At 36.7% G+C, this 21,689-nt stretch overlaps 1 protein-coding gene across 1 annotated transcript; it reads left to right on the top strand.

The window, feature by feature from the left end:
* The first annotated feature begins 1,122 nt into the window (after positions 1-1,122).
* LOC113231996 lies at positions 1,123-3,152 on the top strand. Its single transcript, XM_026466616.1, has 2 exons — positions 1,123-1,485; positions 2,409-3,152. The coding sequence occupies exons 1-2, from the start codon at positions 1,278-1,280 to the stop codon at positions 3,128-3,130; spliced, it is 930 nt and encodes a 309-aa protein (XP_026322401.1). The 5' UTR covers positions 1,123-1,277; the 3' UTR covers positions 3,131-3,152.
* The last annotated feature ends 18,537 nt before the right edge of the window (positions 3,153-21,689 follow it).

The raw sequence follows: 21,689 nt of genomic DNA, 5'->3' as shown, positions 1-21,689 counted from the left end.
TAAAAGTACTTTCGGCTGCCTTAATTAATTTTACTAGATGGTTTTCTGTTGGTAACTGATCAAATTGATGAATGCCAAGACAAATGAAAATGTTACTGCTGACAAAGTATAGTAAAATGTTATTAATCAGAGGAGGTGTACTTAATGACGGCCTCGCGTGAAATTTTTGTGATTTGTTTATTATTTCTCGGATTTCTAACTCTGCTACTCTGCATATTTGGATTGCATCTTAGGTGGAATAAACTAGACCTCCTTCGTCCTCGAAAGTCACGAACTCATACTTATGACCAACTCCAGGTGCTTGTAAAGACAGCGCACTGTTAATTCTTGCATTATATACTTTTTTGTATTACTCGTATTACATATACGGCGATATATGTAATTATTTGCTCACTATATTCGGTCATTCAAGGCAACGTGCTGCAAAAATTATCGAAATTACACATACTACTGATAATAGCTACTACAAAACTGAAAAAAAAAAAACGAAACTTACTAAAAGTTATAACAAAAGAGTTATAGAATATTTTTATAATATTGCTAAGGTCATAATAATTTTCGTCCCTTTATTTTCAAAATCGAGATCGAGAACAGTGTTGCCTAACGTATACATCACTAAATGTTAAATTTGGCCAAAGAAATATACAAGCGGCCGTACCACGAAACTGAATGCATTATACAAAAGTGCGTTCGTTCGATATTCATAGCGTATTAACAAAGGATCACAAATTGTCGCACCAAGTAAAAGCCGCAATGTATTACAAACATGAGGCATACACTCGGTTACATATTTGTTTTCTCGAAATTCACACAAAGCCAAAATAATTGTTTTTAAAATAAATTATGCATCTTCTGATTACAAAATCACTTACCCGTGGAAGGAAACGTCCCTGTTTACCCGTTTACCCCCAGTTATGGTGATTTTGCATTTTATAATGGCACAATTATGCATTTTTCGCGTTTTCGACCGGTGTTTATCTACAATAACGGTCGAGTGCGTTCGGAAGTGTAGCAGCGGCAAGTAAGTGAATTTCACTTACTTTGGGCACGCGAAGTACGTCCTTGCGGCGTCTATCTAGAATCGAGATACATGTCTGTGGGAATTCCACATCGCGCGCCCGCTACGGTCGCGGTGCCCTATCAAAACGCGCGCCGCGCGCGCCGGTCGTTGCCCTGAGCCCCGCGCGTCGCCACCAATCGTCATTCGTCAGTTAGTTTGACGACGGCGTGCGTGTTTAGTAGCCACGTCGCACCGCGTGTATTGCAGTGTAAATAAAATGCTATCCTCTAGAAATAAACACAACGGTAAATCTTCTGATTATTCTGTTCTATCCATCAACAGATTGATTGATCTTGTAAAGCAGAATCCTATATTATATGAAGCCAAGCAAAATTTTCGAAATAGTGGTTTTACATCAAAAAACATGTCTTCACAACGAAAATCTGCTTGGGAAGCTATTGGAAAAGATTTGAATCAAGCGCCAGGTTAGTATGGTTTATTTTGTATTGCATAATTGTACTTATTTATGCTTTTTATATTAAACTCCTCCTGTTGATGAAAACAGTGAACAGTAATTTTGAATATGGTTGAAAATTTAAAGTTGCAAGGTCAAGGCTCCTAGGTAACATAGTACGTCACGATTAGGGATTGCTCCCGGGAATTCCCGGTGCTGGAATTACCCGGTACCTGGTAATCAGTTCCGGTACCACGATTACAGATTCACAGTACTTCCGGTTATAGCAAGAAATTATCTACCTACTTAGCTGACTAATATCGCCAGTTGGCAACTTCCCACAGGCGCCCGTTACTGCCATTATAATGCTACTTAAACTTTTTTAACTTTTTTAAATTATCTCTCAAATAGATATTTTCAATAAAAACCTTAACTTTGATTAAATAATAAGTATTTCTTTATTATTTATGGTATTATTATTACGTTAATTATGGAACAGGTACGGATACTCCGGAAAAAGCATACTTACTGATTATAATTTAAGCTTTTCAAGAAGTACTGGGAATGCCGGGACTACCGGTACTGAGCTGAGCCTAGCACCGGGAATCACAATTTTAGGAACCGGACCGGTTCTGCAGGCCTTAATCACACGATCGACACTCATTTACATCAGATTGATTATGTCACATTACGACTTTAAGTAGAAAAGTTTTGGACAAATATATATATATATATAAAGTTAAAGAATAATGAATAGAATAGTGACATAGACATTTGAACAGCGTGGAAGAAAATTTCAATGTTAGGCTGATTTCAATTTGCTGACCAATAAATCAAAGCAGGTTGTTGTATACTTGATTTTATTGCTGCAATGCTTTTTACCAGAAAAACAGCCATTTAATTCATACTACTGGTATAACATTACATTTTCTAACTTTGCATTTTTTGTTTCAGACGAATGTAAGAAAAAATGGAAATATTTGCGGGACGGCTATGTAAGAAGTATGAAAACTAATGGAAGTAATCTGCATCGCCATATTTTATCTTTTCTAGACGACCACATTGATTGCACAAAAAGTAAACCTAGCCATACCAAAAATTCTAATAAAGATAATAACCAAGTTCTTATTACACTTGATATGATCCAATCGCTAGTGAATGAGAAAACCGATGATGATAAAAATGATGATGCTTTAGTAGATGCCACTAGTGATGTACTCAGCTTGTTGTTTAATAAGAGTTTAGAAGACACTATCAATAAATTTACTGAGCCTAAATGCAGTGCACACCACTCGTCTACAATCGAATATCCCGACGAATATCCCAAAAAAGTTGAGGAAACAGCAGCTGAATGTTGTAGCAGCATTATTATTTCCGATGTTGTGTCACTCAGTACTGAAGGAAGAAACAGCGAAACTGAAGATTTAACAGAACTAAATACCTTAAAGCGTAAATTACACAATAGTAGCGAAACTGAAATTCCAAATTCTAAGACTTTGAAGACTGACCTCGTAGAACCCTCGAAGGAACAGCCTGATATTGCAGTATTTTTCAAAGATATTGGTGAATACGTCACAGCACGCTTTCCTCTTAAGAAGCAGATAGAGTTGCGAATGAAAGTGTTGTCTTTAGTTACACAAGCAGAATTAGAATTATTGCATGGAGAAGAAGAATAATCACAAACTGTACTACTGTATTCCAAATATGATTCTCATACAATAATGTGATAATACGATTTGATAATTCGTATAGCTGTATAAGTTCTGTTGTACCTAAGTTAACATAATTGTGTATTAAGTATTTTAATAATCTAAAGTGGTCTTTTATTTTTGACGCATTTATTAATTTTAATTTTGATTTGTGATCGAAATATCCTTTATGTAGTTTTTCTAGGCTGCCTTCAAATTGTCTCGACGTCTGTCTGTACTCGAGACATAAGATGGAATTTTAAAAGACTGCCTCAGCACTGCTATTAACTTATACTTACCGCACAATCAACTGGCTTAAAAGCTTGTAAACGTAATTGAAAATGATCGTCTACAAATTCTTGCGACCTTTGCAGCTAGACTTTTTGTTTCGTAAAAAGATAGCAAATTGCGAATAAATGACGATTTTTTCCAAGTACCATGTGAACATTTATTATCAATAGAATCTTTAGTGAAATCAGTATTGTTTCTTTCACATTTGTAATTGGTCGTCGTTTGTATTATAACAGCAAGGAATATCGTATGGGCAATAGTTACATGGATACATTCGACGTTGAAGGTGGAGGCATGCACCAATCATAATATCCGTGGCTAATTGGTCACCGTGTCTTTCAATTCGTTCTTTCAATTGTGAACTGGTTGCGACTTAATATTTGTGTTACCAAATTTCTCTGCCCACGACTGAGTCGCGTGTGCGCCGTAAGTGGAATATACCGAGATACAATCAAATGGAGTCATACTTAGAATGAACTTTCTAAACCATATTTCTGTATTGTACACAATACTTCGATTCTTTTGTGATGCACCGTCTTTTATTTGCATTACTAACCTTTCTTTGCTGTTATTTGTTATTACTATGTAAAATCTGATCTCTGATTTACGAAGAGCAAATGATCTAATAACGTAATGCACATGAGGAACAAGCAGTCTGAACATTTATTTGATCTTCCAATTACGTCCAACAAACTACAATTTCACACAAAAACACAGAATAACAATCAACAATACAAAAGATGACCGTTGCTCGTCAGTACAATTTAATTTAATTTAATGTAGGTTGTACTTAAAGTAAACTTCTTAGTTTAGTAAGTCAGCACATTGTTAGACTTACAAAAATAATATATAAAAAAGCGATAATATCAAAAGTGTACCAGCGACAATCATTATTAAAACAAGGCATAGCAGCTAATCTCCCCTTTATACCGCGGTGTGTAAGTACTGAGATAAAACTACTCTATGTAAATATTCGCCGTGATAAATGCTTTACTTACCTGTCGCGACCGCGCGTTTCAATAATAACCATGATATTGCGATGATACGGACTGGAAAAACTCGTTCGGCGGATGTCGATATCCTTAGAGGTTCACGAGTAAGTGTTTCTTGTTAAAAATACATCGCTTTGAGAGTTGTCCATTGCTGAGTTTACGCGCAGCCTTTAGAGGCTGTTTGAGTTGAGCTCTGTATTGTAGACTAAACGAGTCGCTGAGGGCGATGATTATTTAACTCATGGTCAGGAGCCGGTGAGTGTAGTGCGATCTCGGTGAGCGGCTTTCATTCATGCCGCCTCGGGCCACGTTCCACACGAGATCTCATCTTCCAATTATCGACTGCGTTCGCATGCTCGGTTTTGCGATTTTTGGTATTGTTGACCAATACTTATTTGTTAAAATTTATTTCGTACATCATGTGTTAGAAAGAATATGTTGCAAATAGTTGCGTAAAAAGATGTTAAACGGCCGCACCGATACCCTTATAAGGAATTAAACTCAAAGGCAATCTTGATCTTGTTCCGATTAAATAAACACCCATGCCGTCAAATCTCAAGGCAACAGATTGAAACTTGATGCAGTCATCGGTAAACTATTCATTGTTTTGTACAATTCAAATCTTAGATTAAACCATTCTCACTACACGTAGGACTTAGCTTACGTTAAAGGTGAGGTTAAAATTGAAAGATTTGGTCGAGTTGAAGGGATCACATCCCCACCAAGACTTAAGTTATTGTTCAGTACAATGATGAGCTATTGAAGGCCGTTTCGACATAGGTGAACATTTCCGAGGGCCAGTGGATTTGGTGGAGCATTGTGCCGGTGTATTACACAAACTGTACCGAGCGCAATCGCTCAGCGTTTCACAATCGCGAGTTCGCCGACCGACACCAATACCTAAATTAATTTTCTTTTCGGGCCCGTCGCCGGCGCTCATTGTTCAATTTGTGACTTGGATTTTGGAGCACCGATGTGCCTTTTGGTGACACGGAATCCGCCGAGAAAGCAATCTCTGAAGCTGTTTACCGACGGTACATCGCTTTCTTGTTATTGTACAACAGTCGATGTGACATCTTTTCGCCGTGCTGCATACCTGGCATTTATAAATACGAAGCGACTGTTTCGATTTAAACAACAATTTTAACAACATCAGCACCCGATTTTCGAAATTGGCACCATTCTTTTTTCAAATCGAGAAATTATTAATCAATATTCAAACAATTAATCTACGTTAGCTGTGAATTTTTAAGTTCTCGCCAAATCTTTGTTCTTGATAGCACTAACCTGTTTGTGTTACTCAAACACACGAGCATGACATTTTATAACTGTAACAAGGTTATTTACCGTTCTTATTGAGATATTACCATATAGTCGGTATTGTGCGCGGTCAACACGAGGAGGTTTTAAAAGATTTTAATGTTAGAGTGAAGGTCACTCGGTAAATGATCAGAACGCGTTCTCTAACCTCAATGAGAGGATGCGGTAAAAGAGTTAGTAGTCAGAATATAAAACTATCGGTTTAATCCACCGATTAGTTCATATGTCATTCTTCCAAAGAATCTGTATGCAATGATAGGTAAGTGATTGGCAGTCTGCTAGTAAATCATATCTTTAATGTGCTTTTAACGTGTAGGCTTATTAAAATATTGAAATCGGTGTATATCATAATAACCGTGTATTATTATATGTATATACAAGTGTGTGTTTCGAAATCAAAGTTGCTTTATCAACTGAATAAATATCGAAATGTCTTGAATTTGAATACTGAACGTTCTTTATTGGTGGGATTATTGGCTTTGATGGTTAATGCTTTCTCAGCGATTTGTCGGTTGCGACGCAGCGCAAGCGCAGAGCAGCAGCCTACGTGATCTACGCTTGCGACATTTTGACAATCTGTAGTTTACGTAACGTTGTCAAGACAGTAACTGCACGGTGCTCTTTGCTGCAACTACAACTTGTTACGTGTTTATTGAGACATCTGGATTCCTAAAAAAAATAGAGAATGTCTTCTGATCTTTTCTAATTAAGGCCTGATTCCTAAAAGTGCAGAATGTTTTTGTAATTTCACGGCCTCGGTGGTCCAGCGGTTCATGCTGTAAATGCTGGATGAGAAGTTCTCGGGTTCGATTCCCAGTGGGACCAAATTAGGCAACTTATCTAAATTGATTCTGGTCTGGGTGTTCTAGGAAGTGCCGTAAAGTGAATGCTGATTCTCTGGTACTCATAGTACAGGGAATTCCTTGTTTGACACATTTGGTGTGACTGTCTGGCACATTTTTATTAGAATTAGTAGTGTAATTCTTTGTTGCATATTTAAAACTAGTTCAACGACCTAGTGTTAAATCGAAATACTCTAATAGATGCATAATATAATACTCGCATATAGTGGAACGAGTCGAGCGTATTGTATTGGAGTGACGACGTTCGGTATGCGCAGACGGCGCGCCGGTTGTTTCAAAACAAATGGAGAAAGTAACGCTATTTGTACGTGAACTGCGAGCCGTTTCCTACTTCCCCATAAAGCGGCTAATTCTTATAATGCATTGTGGAAAAGAATCGTAGAACCGTAACGACTAAGTACTCGAAGACAGCTGAATAGTTGGCGCTATGATCGCGGTCTCGGTCTGTTTGCTATAACCGCGTTACTAAGAGACAGTTTGTTTATTCTTCCTTTTTACATTTCCTTTAATAATCGTGAGCATCACAATTTCTCCATACGTTGGATCGCAGCTTGAACTTACCAATCTTTATATTATAATTATCTTCCTTTTTTTCTGGATTGATTGCTCTGGTGAAGGCATTTGATAGATTTATAAACAGTTTTGTAACGATATCTATGTACTAGCGTACTAGATGCGGCGTTCCATACACACGCTGTGTTTTATTGATATGCAGTGAAGACACAACACTTCAATATCATTGATTAATAAGTAACAGAGTGTTCTGACTACACAACAAGAAAGTAGGGATAATATGAATAAAATAGTCACTGTGTTCACTACAATATAAAAAAGACTAGGCTGCATGGCCTAAAGATCTTTGCCTTTCCGCAAGAAAAAGTACATACATGTATTTTTTTCTTTTACTTAATTTGTTTTTGTTTTGTTTTTCTTTTTAGTAATATAATAATTATAAATAGCAAGCGGAAGACCCCTGAGTCAAAGCAAAATGAAATATATTATGTAACTAATAGTGTTGTCCCTAGGCTTTACGTTAGTTCCCCAACTATGGATAAATGTCATTGGTAAACACTTAATATCATCTCCCTGCCTAGCTCATTCTCAATAGGTATAGACTGTCACGTCTGTCCACGGTACTGATACTCTTTGACAAAAATTGAACACTAAAATAAGACACTATCACTATTGATAGTGTTTTGTTTGGTACATGTTGAGTTGCTGTGAATGTTCTTGTCTATAGATTGAAGTCGTTTTGTTATTTTTTGCCTGACAGAGCGCGCAGGGCATGTGTCAATCACTTAATAATAAGAAATGTAATTCACGGAGTCGATTGTTATTGTACATTATTATTTAGCTTTCACTGCATCGAAATCGGGTAAGACAAAAGGAACCATCATAATTATGTACCTGGTAATCGCTCTCAAAAGAGCGAACTACTTACAAACAGTCACTTTAAATTTTTTGTCTACCATGGCGAGTCTTTTCGACAGTATAAACAAAATATTTATTGCGAATTTCATTTTTCATTTGATAATGTTGTTGTTATCATTCACGCGACCATCCGCTGACGCATGATTTACCTTATTTTCATTTTATCTTATAACATCAAGTGACGGGACGAACAAGTCGTGCGCCTGATGGTAAACTACACGTCTAAACATAACAGTTGCAGTGCCACTTAGAGCCTTAAATCGCAAATACCTGAGGTGCACTGCCACTGCGCCCGTCACCCTGAGACATACATTGACAACTCCCGTGTGCCTGTAATTTCACCTGCACCTTTACTTACCCTTCAAAACCGGAACAGTAATGTTGACATTACTGCTTGGTGGCAGAAATAGATAAGGTGGCAGTACTTCCCTGGACGAACTCCCTGTATAAGAGGATGTGTTGTATAAGAGTTTTAAACACGCGATAGTCGCAAAACCTTTTGGCAGTCAAATAAGGTTGTGTTTTATCAAAGTTCACAAGTTAACAAAGTCAACACGCAAATTAGGAAACATACCTGATTTGCTCAAAACAAGTTGGTCTGTAAACCTGCAACTTAAAGGTTTCAATAAAGTTTTGCACTTGTAACTCACGTTACGTCACAAACACGTGATTGTTGAGGCTGTTTTGCTTTAGTTTCGTCTAGTTATTGTTGTGTAATGCCGATTAGGTTACCTTTTGCCGAGACGTTTCATAAAATGATTATTACTTTCATTTTGCTCATTGCAATCGTCACGGTTATTATATCGCACACTGGTTTCAACAGTGCCACAAATAAAAACACGTAATTTTTTGATATTAATAATTTACGTAAAGGTACATACTGTACCTAAAAAAAAATCTTGGACAATTTTTCGAAACAATATACTCAATCTAAAGTTAAATGACTGATTGATAGGGTAGGTGTGTATTCGATAACGCAACTGTCAAAACTATCCTTGCCACGTTTATCATTTACCATACCAGTTCTGTTAGTGTAGAAGCCAATGTGCGATATGCGAGCTATTCCAAATAAAATACGGGTTGTCTTCGAGTTGGTATCAAATTCAAGTTCGAGACCGTTACTTTTAAGCCAGTTTTTTTTCAAATCTGTGTTTGCATAACGTGGTTTTAGTAACTCATTTATCAAAATATGCTTTTTATATTTCATCATTAGTGTCAAATAAAATTAGGCACGAATTCATTACTTTTAATCTTCTATTATCGATCAAAAGTTCTTAAATACCGTTTTAACATTACAAAACATAGATTACAAATTTTAATTTTGCAAGTACTGAAAACCGAAAATCTTTAAACGCTTTGTAGAATAAATACAACCTTCTTGCCCGATTAAATGATTTATCATAACCATCGCTGATTTCTAAATTCTCTGTTCGACAATGACACTTTTGAAGTTATGACTAATTGCCGTATGACTCGATTTTCTTTCACGCAACTCGCAAGCAGGTCTACTACTTCATGTTTCTTTAGGTATTTGTTACGATAGTAGGGGTAAACGATGTCTGTCGGCCCCATATCGAGAGTTAGTACATTTATTATTTAAACATTCGTTTGTCATTAGTTGCGGTTGCCAATATAGACGGCATAAGTAGCCTTTGCCTAGCCTTTGAACAGCTTTTTCAAGGCCACATGCGGCTGACGCTCACGTGGCTATACGTTTCGCCGTTAATTATAACTAGTTTATGCCGAAATAGTAGAACAATGAAATGCTCAGTGTTTACAATGTATTTTAAATATTTTTCTTTTATCGGTATTGATCGTTTTGAATGTAATTTTTCGACTTACGACGTTTTAACCAGGGTTGTTGCTGCTGCAGGTTTTTTGCACATCAGTGGATGCTGATGTGGAAGCTGTTTTCAGGTATTTAAAAAAAAACGTTTATTCTCAGTTTATGCCATGTACTCAGTTCCACGTGGAACAATTGTAACCTTAACATGTCATATTTATTCCCATTAGTTCCAGTTAATTTTGAACTATTTTTGACACCTGATTTTTCTTCCTCATCAGATCTTTAGAAACTCTTTGAGCCCATTTCCAAATTGGACAAATATTTTAAAGAGTCACGTATATAAATGCCGAACACGTGATAACGAAATACTGTTAAAACCGAAAAATGTACATCCTTACTGAATCTATCTACATGAAAATTGTAATAAAATATTGTTTCAATGATTTTGTGACATTTGTTAACAAAAGAATCAATCTGCATGAATACAATCAATCTGCCTAGCTTAATCGTTTTGGAATTTTCTCTAAGTTATTATAATTATGTAAAAACAACAGCTGAGGGGATTTTTCGTCTTACATTATGTTTCTGGGGTATTGTAAATTATTCCAGCGTGCCTTTTAGGTCATGTATCGAATCGAACATCCGCAATGAATTTCAGCATCGATGAATGCTGATGCGGATATTTTAATTTATGCAGATTATCCGATATTCGCAACAACCCTAGTTTTAAATGGAAGTAATAATACGTCTTACGTAACCACAGCAACTGAACTATTTTCGAATAAGGCGAAAGAAACACTTTTTTTTTTTAATTACAATGGTAACACGGAATATGTACTTTATGTAATTATAACAGAATAACAACTGGACTGGTTTCTTCCAGTTAAACTTAGGATAGAAAATTAAGCGCTGGAAAAGATAATTTTTTTTACAATAGCAAGTGACGGTGCGGACAAGTCGTGCTGATGGTATGCTTCACGCCTGTCCATAACAGTTGCAGCGCCACTCAGAGCTGTAAATCGCAAAGATTTGTAGGGCACTGCTACTACGCCCTTCATCCTGTGCCATGTCACCCCGAGACATAAGTTGACAAGTCTCATGTGCCTATATAGGTAAGATATAGGTAGCGGCAGATATAGGTAAGGGGCAGTACTTCCCTGGACGAACTCTTTCACAAGAAGCTCCACTAGTACTTATAATGCCACAGTATTCTCTTTTGCCTATTAGATACCAGAGTTGTGAAACTCAACGGCCAGATGTGTATGTAGTAACTATAAATATAACCAACAATTAAATGTTTTCGTAACAGCGTTCCCAAGGATCAGCATACCTTGAACCTATGTCGCGTTAAATATTTAATACAGAGTTACCAGTATTGTGGTGCAAACTGCACCTACCAATTGCAGAAGCGGTCAGTCGATTAGTCACTGAAAGCATTCCACGCGCGCCGATGCTCGGTACAGATCGTCGGAAACGCGGCCATTAAGTCCGTACTCACTATTTTGAATTACTTTCACCCGATAGTGAACTTTATATTTACGAGTGTTAAGGTTTTTTTTTGTTAAGAATATTTGAGACGATTTTAAGAATTAGCAAATTGTAAAAACGTAAATAGAAAAGAATAACTATAACACGTACTATAGATTATAACTAAGTTTTATGCTGTACCGTGAAGATGAATGTAAACGGATTTACATTCATCTTCACGGTACAGGCACAGTTTGTTTCTATTGTCTTCTTTCTCCGAATCGTTTTTTCAGATATTGTAAATAACTGCGTTCCGGTTTGGAAGGGTAAGGGTGCTGGTGAAATTACAGGCATATAGTACTTGTCAGCTTATGTCTCAGGGTGACAGGCGCAGTGGCAGTGCCCCTCAGATCTTTGCGATTTAAAGCTGTAAATAACAACTGTCATGGAGTACGACTTGAGTTCAATTATAATGTCAGAAAATAATATCAAATTTACATTGAAGTTTACATAATATTAAATAAATGATAGCGTGATTGAAGATGCAAATAACGCTATCCATGAGCGAGAAAAAAAATTAACGTTTAAAGTCATGCGGAACCTAAAGAATGAATAATACTTTGATTCTAGTGCAGTATGCGGTTTGGTGATGTCACACTGTCACTCGTCATACACCAATTCTCATTTATGCGTCTGCGCAGGTGACACGCGAGTTGTGGCTATGATTTGCACAGTTGTTTGTATTGACTTACCGCTTAGAAACTGTCGGGGCTTGGAATGGATACACTAACTGTTTGAATTTATTGCAGGAAATTATTGATGCTCGTTCGACGAACATTAATATGCGGGAAGTATTGATTTGTAGTGGAGCCTAGGAAGAGCTGCCTCGTAGAAGAAGTTTGTTTTAAATAAATAAACGCTAAAAGCTTTAAAATATTATTATTAATGCAAAGATCGAACAAATTCAAAGTAAAATTTATTTCTGGACTGGACTCCAGCGATTGTTAAAAATTAGCGTCATTTACTTTTTAACAAAATATTTAAAATGGTTCTATAAAAATAACGAACGAAGATGAGGTTTCAACCGGAACTTCGCAAAAGTATGGAAAGATTACGTAAAGCCCGTATATTTATCAAACAAGTACGGAACGGATTACAAAACGTAATACAAAATGATAAAGTTTTTATCGTCATCGTTATACAACGTTTTTTGCGTATGTATTGCGACGACCAAAATGTAGTATATAATTTTAAGTTAGTCACAGTTAAATGTAAACTAAATGTTACACATACTAGCGCAAAGGTCACCAGTTTGCAATAAAAGTACTCAGTTACTTTAAAAACGAAATTTTTCATACAAATTATAACACTTTTATTCTTACATCGCACACCTGGTAAAACGGTGACTTCACTAAAATTAAGTTTTATTTTGTTACTAGGTTTGCTACTGATCACACGGCAGAAACTCCACAAGTTAAATCTATGTACATATGTTGAAAAGGCAAAAAGAGGTCCAATGTGAAAACCCACTAGGGATTTTTTGGAAATATTTAAACAAATTATCTAACAAAATAATATATTAGAAAACCATAATGGGTACATTGATTATTGGCACTAGTGTAGGCGAAGCTTTGCATGCGGTACGCACCGGCACTTGGTTCTCGGCATCTGCATAACTGAGCCGCTCCGTTCTCATTAGCCGGCGCCCGTTAGCCCGACCCGACTCCAGGGCAACGGGATCGAACTGCTCTGCCCAACACTTGGCGTGTTTACCTTAGTCTCTTTTTAATATATGAATTGGTGTTATAGAATAGGCTTAGTGAAATGAGAATGCAGAAGGCTCGGTTTATAAGATTTATTGCAAGAGATGTTAAAAAAAGATAAGAAAGATAACTGATAAAATGATATAAAGAAAACATACAATTAGTGTAAACACTCCTTAAAAAAGTAATTGACATAGTAAACAATACTCATCCGAAAAGGGCCTATGGGACTATATTTTTAATACTAATCGACGTGAAGTTTTGCAATAAGGAAATGAAGGTGATCTGTGATATATAGGCACGTCTTCTCGTTTCAAGAATTTTGATGGTAGTAACGACGGATAGAACAAACGTAAGATTAGTGAAGGAAAAGGAATTAAAGAACGATTTGAAATTTCAAAAGTAAGTGGCCAGCAAGCAGAAAAGAGGACGATACAAAGGTGGGATGACGATGATGAAGGAGGTCAGCATTTCATTGTAAGCTAAACAAACATTCCATTCACAAAATATTATGACAAATTACCTCCAAGCAACGGAATCAAACTACTCTGTTCAATACTTAGCGTGTTTACATCTTTCTGTTCTCTAATAGTCAATGGTGTTTTTTATGTCTATGATTATACGGCCCGATTTTGAACACGAATATCCTAAATGTAGATCATTTAACATATTATTGAGAAAATACTATCTGTAAGTTCAAAAATAACTCAATGGAACCAATACATTTTATTCTTGTTTATAAGTGAATAAATATTACGTAGAAATAAAAATAATCCCGTTGTTGTTCGCAATAAGATCGATTCAGTATTTTTTTGTACGATACAGATTTGTATATGTAAGATATTATTAGATTTGTATGTTCTTGTATGTACGGTATAGATATTATAAGTCTTCACAGGATTTTAATCTCCCAGCGTGGTGACGTCATGAAGATAGAATGTATTCCTCTGATTGGTTTTTTAACGATGTTTTCCAAACGTACTTTTAATAATGAAAAATGTATATTAGCGTTCGGTATTTTAATCCGTCTTCAGAGCAAGAGAGGTAAATTAATGGTGTCAAAATCTGTTTAGATTATTATTTTTGTTAAAGGTCAAAATTGTTTGTTACGCGTCAATCTTTAATCGAAATTTTTAAGAAGAGAGGAGGCTACATTTTGGTTAATAATCATGACCTTTTCCTTTATCTGAAACAATATTTATGTGTATTAAAGTATTCAAGAATATTTACTAAATCTGATCTATTTTGATCTTAGAATATCCTATTAATAATAACTCTGTGGTTCTAATAGGTATGGTTTTTACAAGTGAAGCATTGTGTTTTCCAACAGTCCATATACTAATCGGTATATTTACAAATAATTTTAAAGTCTGCCTCTCAATAATTTGCTTACCTTCTATTTAGTACGTAAGATTTTACTGTTGTAGGTCTAGCAGTTTTATTACCTGGCACCCGTTATTCCGACCCAACTGCAGCAACGGGATCGAGCGGCTATATCTATGAATTGGTACGTATTTACCCTGTTTTTGTATGTACTTATTTCAATTTACGTTAAAGATTAATCAGATCATGAAACCGTTTTTGCTTTTTAGAAAAATTGTGAAGTCGCAGTCCTTTGGTCATTTATCATTTGTTTTCTTTTTACAAAAGTTATTTAGCAAGTACTATGGTCTACACTTAACTTTTAACGATTTTTAACGTTAACTGTTTCTGTTGAATTAGTTTGTGCGTTGAATGTTGAACGCGTATGAAGTTTTCCTTATCTAATTTCATATACTTTCTCATACGTTATTGTTTTTTTATAATACCAAGTGACGGGACGACCAAGTCGTACGCCTGATACTAAGCAACACGCCTGTCCATAACAGTTACAGTGACACTCAGAGCTGTAAATCGCAAAAATCTGAGGGACACTACCACTGCGCCTGTCACCTAGAGACATAAGTTGACAAGTCTCGTGTGCCTGTAATCATCAAACCCGGAACACACGCTCATTACTGTTACTGGATGAACTCTTTCACAGGAGTTTTACAGCTACTAAAATATAGACATACGATCAAGAATTCATTCATTTCATTCATTCATTCATTTTTATTGTCCGTCTATTTGTCATTTGCCTGATTTAAGTTTAACATTATAATTGTAAAGTACAGAAAATACCAAGTTATAAATAAAAGTAAGGGGTTATCTCTTTGTCGATATGCAAAAGTGTCTCAAGTACGGTTATGGTAACATGGCCCTTCCGAGGAGGTCAAAGGCTTTCTCCGTGGGCAGTCAAGGAGAGGAAGAAAGTGGGGTGAGGCACGAGGGGGCGGGGGAGACGTCGCACGCGCGGCTAGAAAGTACTTTGCCATTGTTTTCTTCATTACGGCACTATTTATCAGCTGTCACTCCACGTTCGCTTATTGCATTTTTTATGCAAATGAAATTCACTATTACGACCGATATTAGAACGACGCTTGTTATCGTCTTCTAGATAATGTTCTAAGCGTACTTAGTCTATAATTAACGCATTATCTGTACATGAATTAAAATGGCGGCTGAAATATTTTCACGTCTGCTGCATTATTTTATTTGAAACCTGTCATCGTTGTGCTAATTATTGTACGATTAACAATATACTCAGCTTTAAACGTATCACGCCACTCACTCACACAAATCATTATATACGCTAAATTATTCTAATGCTTCCCAATGAATTAGCTGTATTTAAAAAAACTAATCTTTGTAATAGTCTATGTATCTGTAATGCTGTTGATAATGTAAATCAAATAAAATAAAAATAAATACACTTTGGCTCCTATTTCCAATTGCATAGAGTTGAATTTGAATATGTATTTAAGGTTTTATGTTTATGATTATATTCTAGTTCTTTTTGTGAATGCGTTATGCAATTTATCTTAGAAAATCGGTCGCTAGTAATGTAAACATTGTAAATTTATTCATGGTAAAGATACTGTAGCGAAGTGGCGGACTATCGGCTACTTAGTTTGCACAGAAATTATCGGAATTATTTGTGAACATAATATACCTATCTATTTACATTATTCTCATAACTATAATATAATAGCGAAAATGTGTAACGATACTGGGAGCCAATTTTTTTCGAAAATATAATTCTTTATTGCGAATTTTTATTATCTACAGTAAAATTCAATACTGCCGGACTTGTTTTTGTACCCTGAACAAAGAAAGTAATCTCGTAAGTGGTGACCACCTCTGTGTACAATTATTGCAGACCATTATCATTACTTACTGTAGAAAGTTCTCTCATCGGCCATTTGTAGTTCACAAGCGACACTGTTTCCAAGGAATTACGAACTAATCCCCTTTATAGAAAGGCTTGTTACGCGCAACCATGAGAAAATTGAAATGAAAAGGTCGCCGTAAATATAGGATTTAAATCTCAATTTGTTCTGTCGCACTGTGGTGCATGGAGCGTAACCATAGGATTTCGGGTAACACATCATTCGCTGCCAAACAGATTGGGTCATTCTTTTGTGCGCGTGGGAATGATGCAAATGAGCCCGCTTCGCTATTTCTTTGTTTGATATCGTGAAAGTTTACACCATCGAAGAGGAAACGCGGTCCACGACGGCCTGATGTGAACGCCATTTTTATGTAATTGTTACGTCGCGAGGCTTCTGTGGTATAAGGCATAAACGGTAGCGTCATTTCGTTCCTTCTATCACGAATGAGCATAACTTACAACTTTCGATTCAGAATTTCATTCCCTATTATGTGGTGTAATAATTCATTTTCATTAAAATTAAACATAAAATGGATTTACGGGACAAACAAGTCATGCAAGCGACACGCCTACCAAAAAAAGAAAAATCAGACATTGCAACTGTACCCGTCATCTTAAGACGCAAAATCATTCGATCAGTAATTTTATCAGGTCCATAACATTGGTTCATGACATGTATTTATTACCTTTGTAATCTTAATGTTATTCATGCACGTCAGACCACTGACAAATACCAAGTAAGGCAAATAGCAACTATTATGGACATATTCACAATTGTGTGGGTTAAAGACTGGACTAAATATGCATTATATTGAAAGATTGCTTAAAATCTGAGGCGTATTTTAGACGCTTAGCGCAGGCGCAGCGCAGCATTAAACCCGACGAACCCGAATGTTGTTACGTGTTTATTTCAACCAATGGAAAGCTAGGTATCTTATTCATAATATAATTCGGCACATTCTGAATACATCTGTATACCAAGAAGTTAAAATGAAATGAAAATAATGATTAAGTACATCGGTTTGTTGGAGTTATCATCTTTTAATTAATTGTTTTACTCATAATTTATCGTTTGAAGGGAGCACTATTCTTAGTGAGGTAAATAACAACCTCCGTTGATACCTTATCCGTGTTAGCTACGCTTTATTATATTCGCCTTCTCGCTTATCACTTATGACGCATAACGTAAGCGAAGGGGAACGCCCTTTAAGAAATCAGCTGTACACGGGTCAAGCAAAGATTTTTGTACTTTTGAGGGGCATCAGAATCAAACTTGTTATTGAAACACATTGTTAAGTATGCGGAAGGGCGATTCCAACGGCCTTTGTAACCTCAAAATATTATACTGTCGCTGCTAATCTTCAAGTAAGGGTGACATGTCCTTGACTTTTAACGTGTGAAGATCTTAAAACAATCACTAACTCGTTCGAATAAGCCAGTATAGGCCAAACAATAAACAATCTTTTTGTTCGGCGCAGTTTCAATCGCTATTCGAAATTGATTTTTCATTTCATTACTCGAGAGGTCATGCAATGATAGAATCATAATTTCAATAGTAAACTGAATAAAAACACCAGAGTGTTTACTGCTTTTATATTTACTGTTTATTATGGTAATAACATTACTGTGATCATGCTAAAGGAAGATGACATAAAGATTTGAAAAGTGCATAGAGGAAAATTTACAATAATAATGGCATTTGAGTATACTAAAAGTATCAGAGCAACGAAATGCACCCAGAACACCCAGTCTAGAACCAATTTAAAAGTTTTCGATTCCCCAATGAATATTTCTTTCAAATTCAAAAAATCTCAAAAATTCAATGGAACTGTGCAAATGACTTATGAATCATTGCACCCCACTAGACCGAGCGCGTCTGGAAGCGGTGTCCAGGTGGGAATCTGGCCACCATTGCATAGCTGCAGGCCTCCCGCCTTGGTGTCCCAGTTTGCTCCCCGCACGGTGTCGTTGCGGCAAAGACGTAAGTGCTCTGGGTCATCACGGTCTTTCTTGCCAGCTGAGCGCCGACCGTATCTCCCGGCATGCAGCCCTCAACGACATCATCCGTCGGGCCTTAGCGTAGTTAACGTGCCCGCTATATTCGAGCCAAACGATATGTCGCGAACAGATGGCAAACGCCAGGTCGGAATGACTCTCATCCCTTGGAGTATGGGCCGGGCGCTGGTGTGGGACGCCACACGCACACCAGCAAGAGGGCTGGCTCCGCAGCTGAGTTGGCGGAAATAATAAAAAGTAATAAATACCAGGATCTCGGCTCCGACTACCTATTTACAGCTTTTGGAGTCGAAAACCTTGGCCCGTGGGGTCCCAGTGCCCTTCATATGTACAAAATTTTATCAAAAAATTAATAGACTGTTTGGGAAACCCAAGGGCCAGCAGTTACCTTGCCCAACGCATTAGCACAGCCATTCAAAGGGTGAACGCTGCCAGCGTATTGGGCACTTTGTCGCGGGGACCCAATTATATACATATAATTTAAAGATCCTAGTTCTCCTTCCTAGTATTTAAGCTTTTATTGTACCTTACCTGAATATTATCACAAACCTACTTACTTACGTGATGTAAGACATATTTGTTAAATATTCTTATTGCATTTAAAATTATAGTGGCAATACCGAATACTAATTTAAATATAAAAATAGTAATTACATGTGCAACAGGCGGTCTTGTTGCTGTGTAGCAATTTCTTTCAGGCAACCTTAGGATAATGTAGGACGCTCTCTGGCCAGATGGAGTGACGATCTGCGAAAGGCAGCAGATGGGTGCGACCAACTGAGGACCGAGCAAAATGGCGCGCATTGGGAGAGGCTGATATGATAATGATGAAGTAACTTAAGATAGATATTCTGGATATACAAAAGGGGTTAATAGTTTTTATTATTATATATTAGATAACATACCACATGTAGCTCTGTTCCCATAGTAACTGAAGCACTTGTGTTGTGGACATCGGAAACAACGACGATACCACAAACACCTAGACCCGAGACAATATAGAAAAGTTAGTTTTTCTCCATTGACCCAGCCGAGGATGGCATTTGAGACGTCAAAGATGGTGACACCATGAAAATCCTGTGTTTACCGTTGGCTAGATTGATAGTCAGACTAATAAATTGTTTACTCTTGTTTTGTATAGATCGCATACTCTCCGGCAGTTGGTCGCATTGTCGATATGAAAATAATACTTGAGAATATTATTTCCATTAATAAAACGTAACTAATAAATATGAATACTTCAATATCGATCTCATTTAAATTTGAAGAAAATATTCCACCTCTAATGGTGGAAATCTAGGGGATGAAACCGGTTGCCCGCACTTTCTGGTATCGGTTACCAGAAAGTGTGCGTAACCTCTTTAATTCAATAAAACTTGGTAAATAGATGCAATTCCACGAACGGGTCGTTTTTTTTTATAAAAAAATATAATTACAGTAGCAATACTAACTCTTTGTGGGAGAGTTCGTCCAGGGAACTACTGCCACCATACCTAATTATGTCGCCAAGTCGGTTTTGAAGAATGCTGATGACATCACAGATACATGGGACTTGTCAACTTGCGTCTCGGTGTGACGGGTCCTGCGGCAGTGCCCCTTAGATCTTTGCGATTTAAAGTTATGGGAAGGTGTGTCGCTTACCATGACGAGCACGATATATTCGCTCCATTATCGCATTGCTTGATATAATAAAAGTCAAGGTCATTCAATTGATATAAATATTTCACAACATAATTTATAAGACGCTGAGACCTAGTTTCTCTGCAATGTCCTTTTGATACTTTAGATGATGTTATGACGAAGTTTACTGCATCAATTCTACAACATTCACTTAAGAGCTGTCTTCAATGTAAACGAAGCGTGCAATTAATCGACCATCGATCGTACTGTTGCGCCATTATCTTGGCCAAGACTCGGTCCAAGATAAAATTTAAAAATCTGTCTTCTTCTATTGTTTCGTTTGCGTTTCTCGCTTAGTACAGCAGGTTCCTTTCTGTATTTGAAATACAACAGCAATGTAACTGCGACTTGTACAAAAAGCAGCATTAGTGTAATAAGATGGTGTAGAAAAATATCAAGGAAACGGTATGTCACGGCATCTCACAATACAGTTGTTTATTTACGCAATTTTCGCAACTTGCCCCTTCCATTAAGTGGAAATTGATTGATTATATTGTTCGATGTAAATTTTAGTTTGTCGAGCTCGTTCGTAAACAGTAGTTGTGTCAACTTTAGATTACATTACAGCGATATGGGACATAAATTGTGACTCTAAGCAACAATGTTGTAGCATTGTTGCTTTATTATAAATGGAGGCTTTTCAAATTTTAACAATTTTTTTAACCGTGTGCAATAGTTTTTATGAATAACGATTTTTAGATTGGTTCAGGCTACTTACCCCTGGAGAGGTCTTAACTTCATGGAGTACTCAAAGTTGTCTTTTTTGTTTTATAATACAAGTGATGGGACGAACAAGTCGTGTGTTTGGTGATAAGCTGCACGCCTGTCCATAACTGTTGCAGTGCCACCCAGAGCTTCAAGTGGCAAAGACCTGAAAGGCACTGCCACCGCGCCTGTCACTCTGAGACATAAGTTGACAAGTCCCATGTACCTATAATTTCACCAGCACTCTTACCCTTCAAAACTGGAACCCTATAATGCTCACATTACTGCATGGCGGCAGAAATAGATAAGGTGGCAGTACTGACCTGGATGAACTCTTTCACAAGGAGCTTTACTAAACTTACAATGAGCCATTAAAATATTTCTAAATCATTGTTAGATTTGTTATTGTCATTGATGCAAAGATCGGTCAAAAAACAAAGAAAAATTCTTTAAACGAACGAACGAAGAAAACCATTTAAACCCAATTCGCGGCAAGCAGAGAAATTGGTAAGATCTGTTGGCTCGATCCGCAGGTCATTTGGTAAAATTGGTAGCCACGTTGAGGCAACAGACATTGGATTCGAGTCTAATCGGATCGAAGGAATTTTAAATATATGTTTGTTCCATCTTTGTATCAATAATAGTAACAAACTTGTGGAGTATTTTCACAAAAAAATAGATTAATAATTGTGGTAGTAAAAAGTCATGATATTTATTGAAATAAAATAAATATGGCATTGTCAGATTTATTTCACAGCGGAAATCTGTCGGTGGTCAGTAGAGGCATAATCTCGCGATACGTTTGTATAGAGTTACACTTGCATGTCTTACTATACTATGGTCGTGTAGACCCGTGCCCAGAATACTGGAGTTATAATGTTTATAAAGTACTTTAAAACACGCGTTTCTCTATCTATCTATCATCGGTTTTCGTTGATTATAATAACCATATTAGAATTTACTACCATGTATTTACGGCAACA

Source organism: Hyposmocoma kahamanoa, unplaced genomic scaffold, assembly GCF_003589595.1.
Source record: "Hyposmocoma kahamanoa isolate Upper Pololo Valley unplaced genomic scaffold, ASM358959v1 66, whole genome shotgun sequence".
In the NCBI taxonomy this organism is placed as follows: Eukaryota; Metazoa; Arthropoda; class Insecta; order Lepidoptera; family Cosmopterigidae; genus Hyposmocoma; species Hyposmocoma kahamanoa.
The sequence above is the reverse complement of the archived record's forward strand: the minus strand, read 5'-3'. Positions and strand labels throughout refer to the sequence as shown.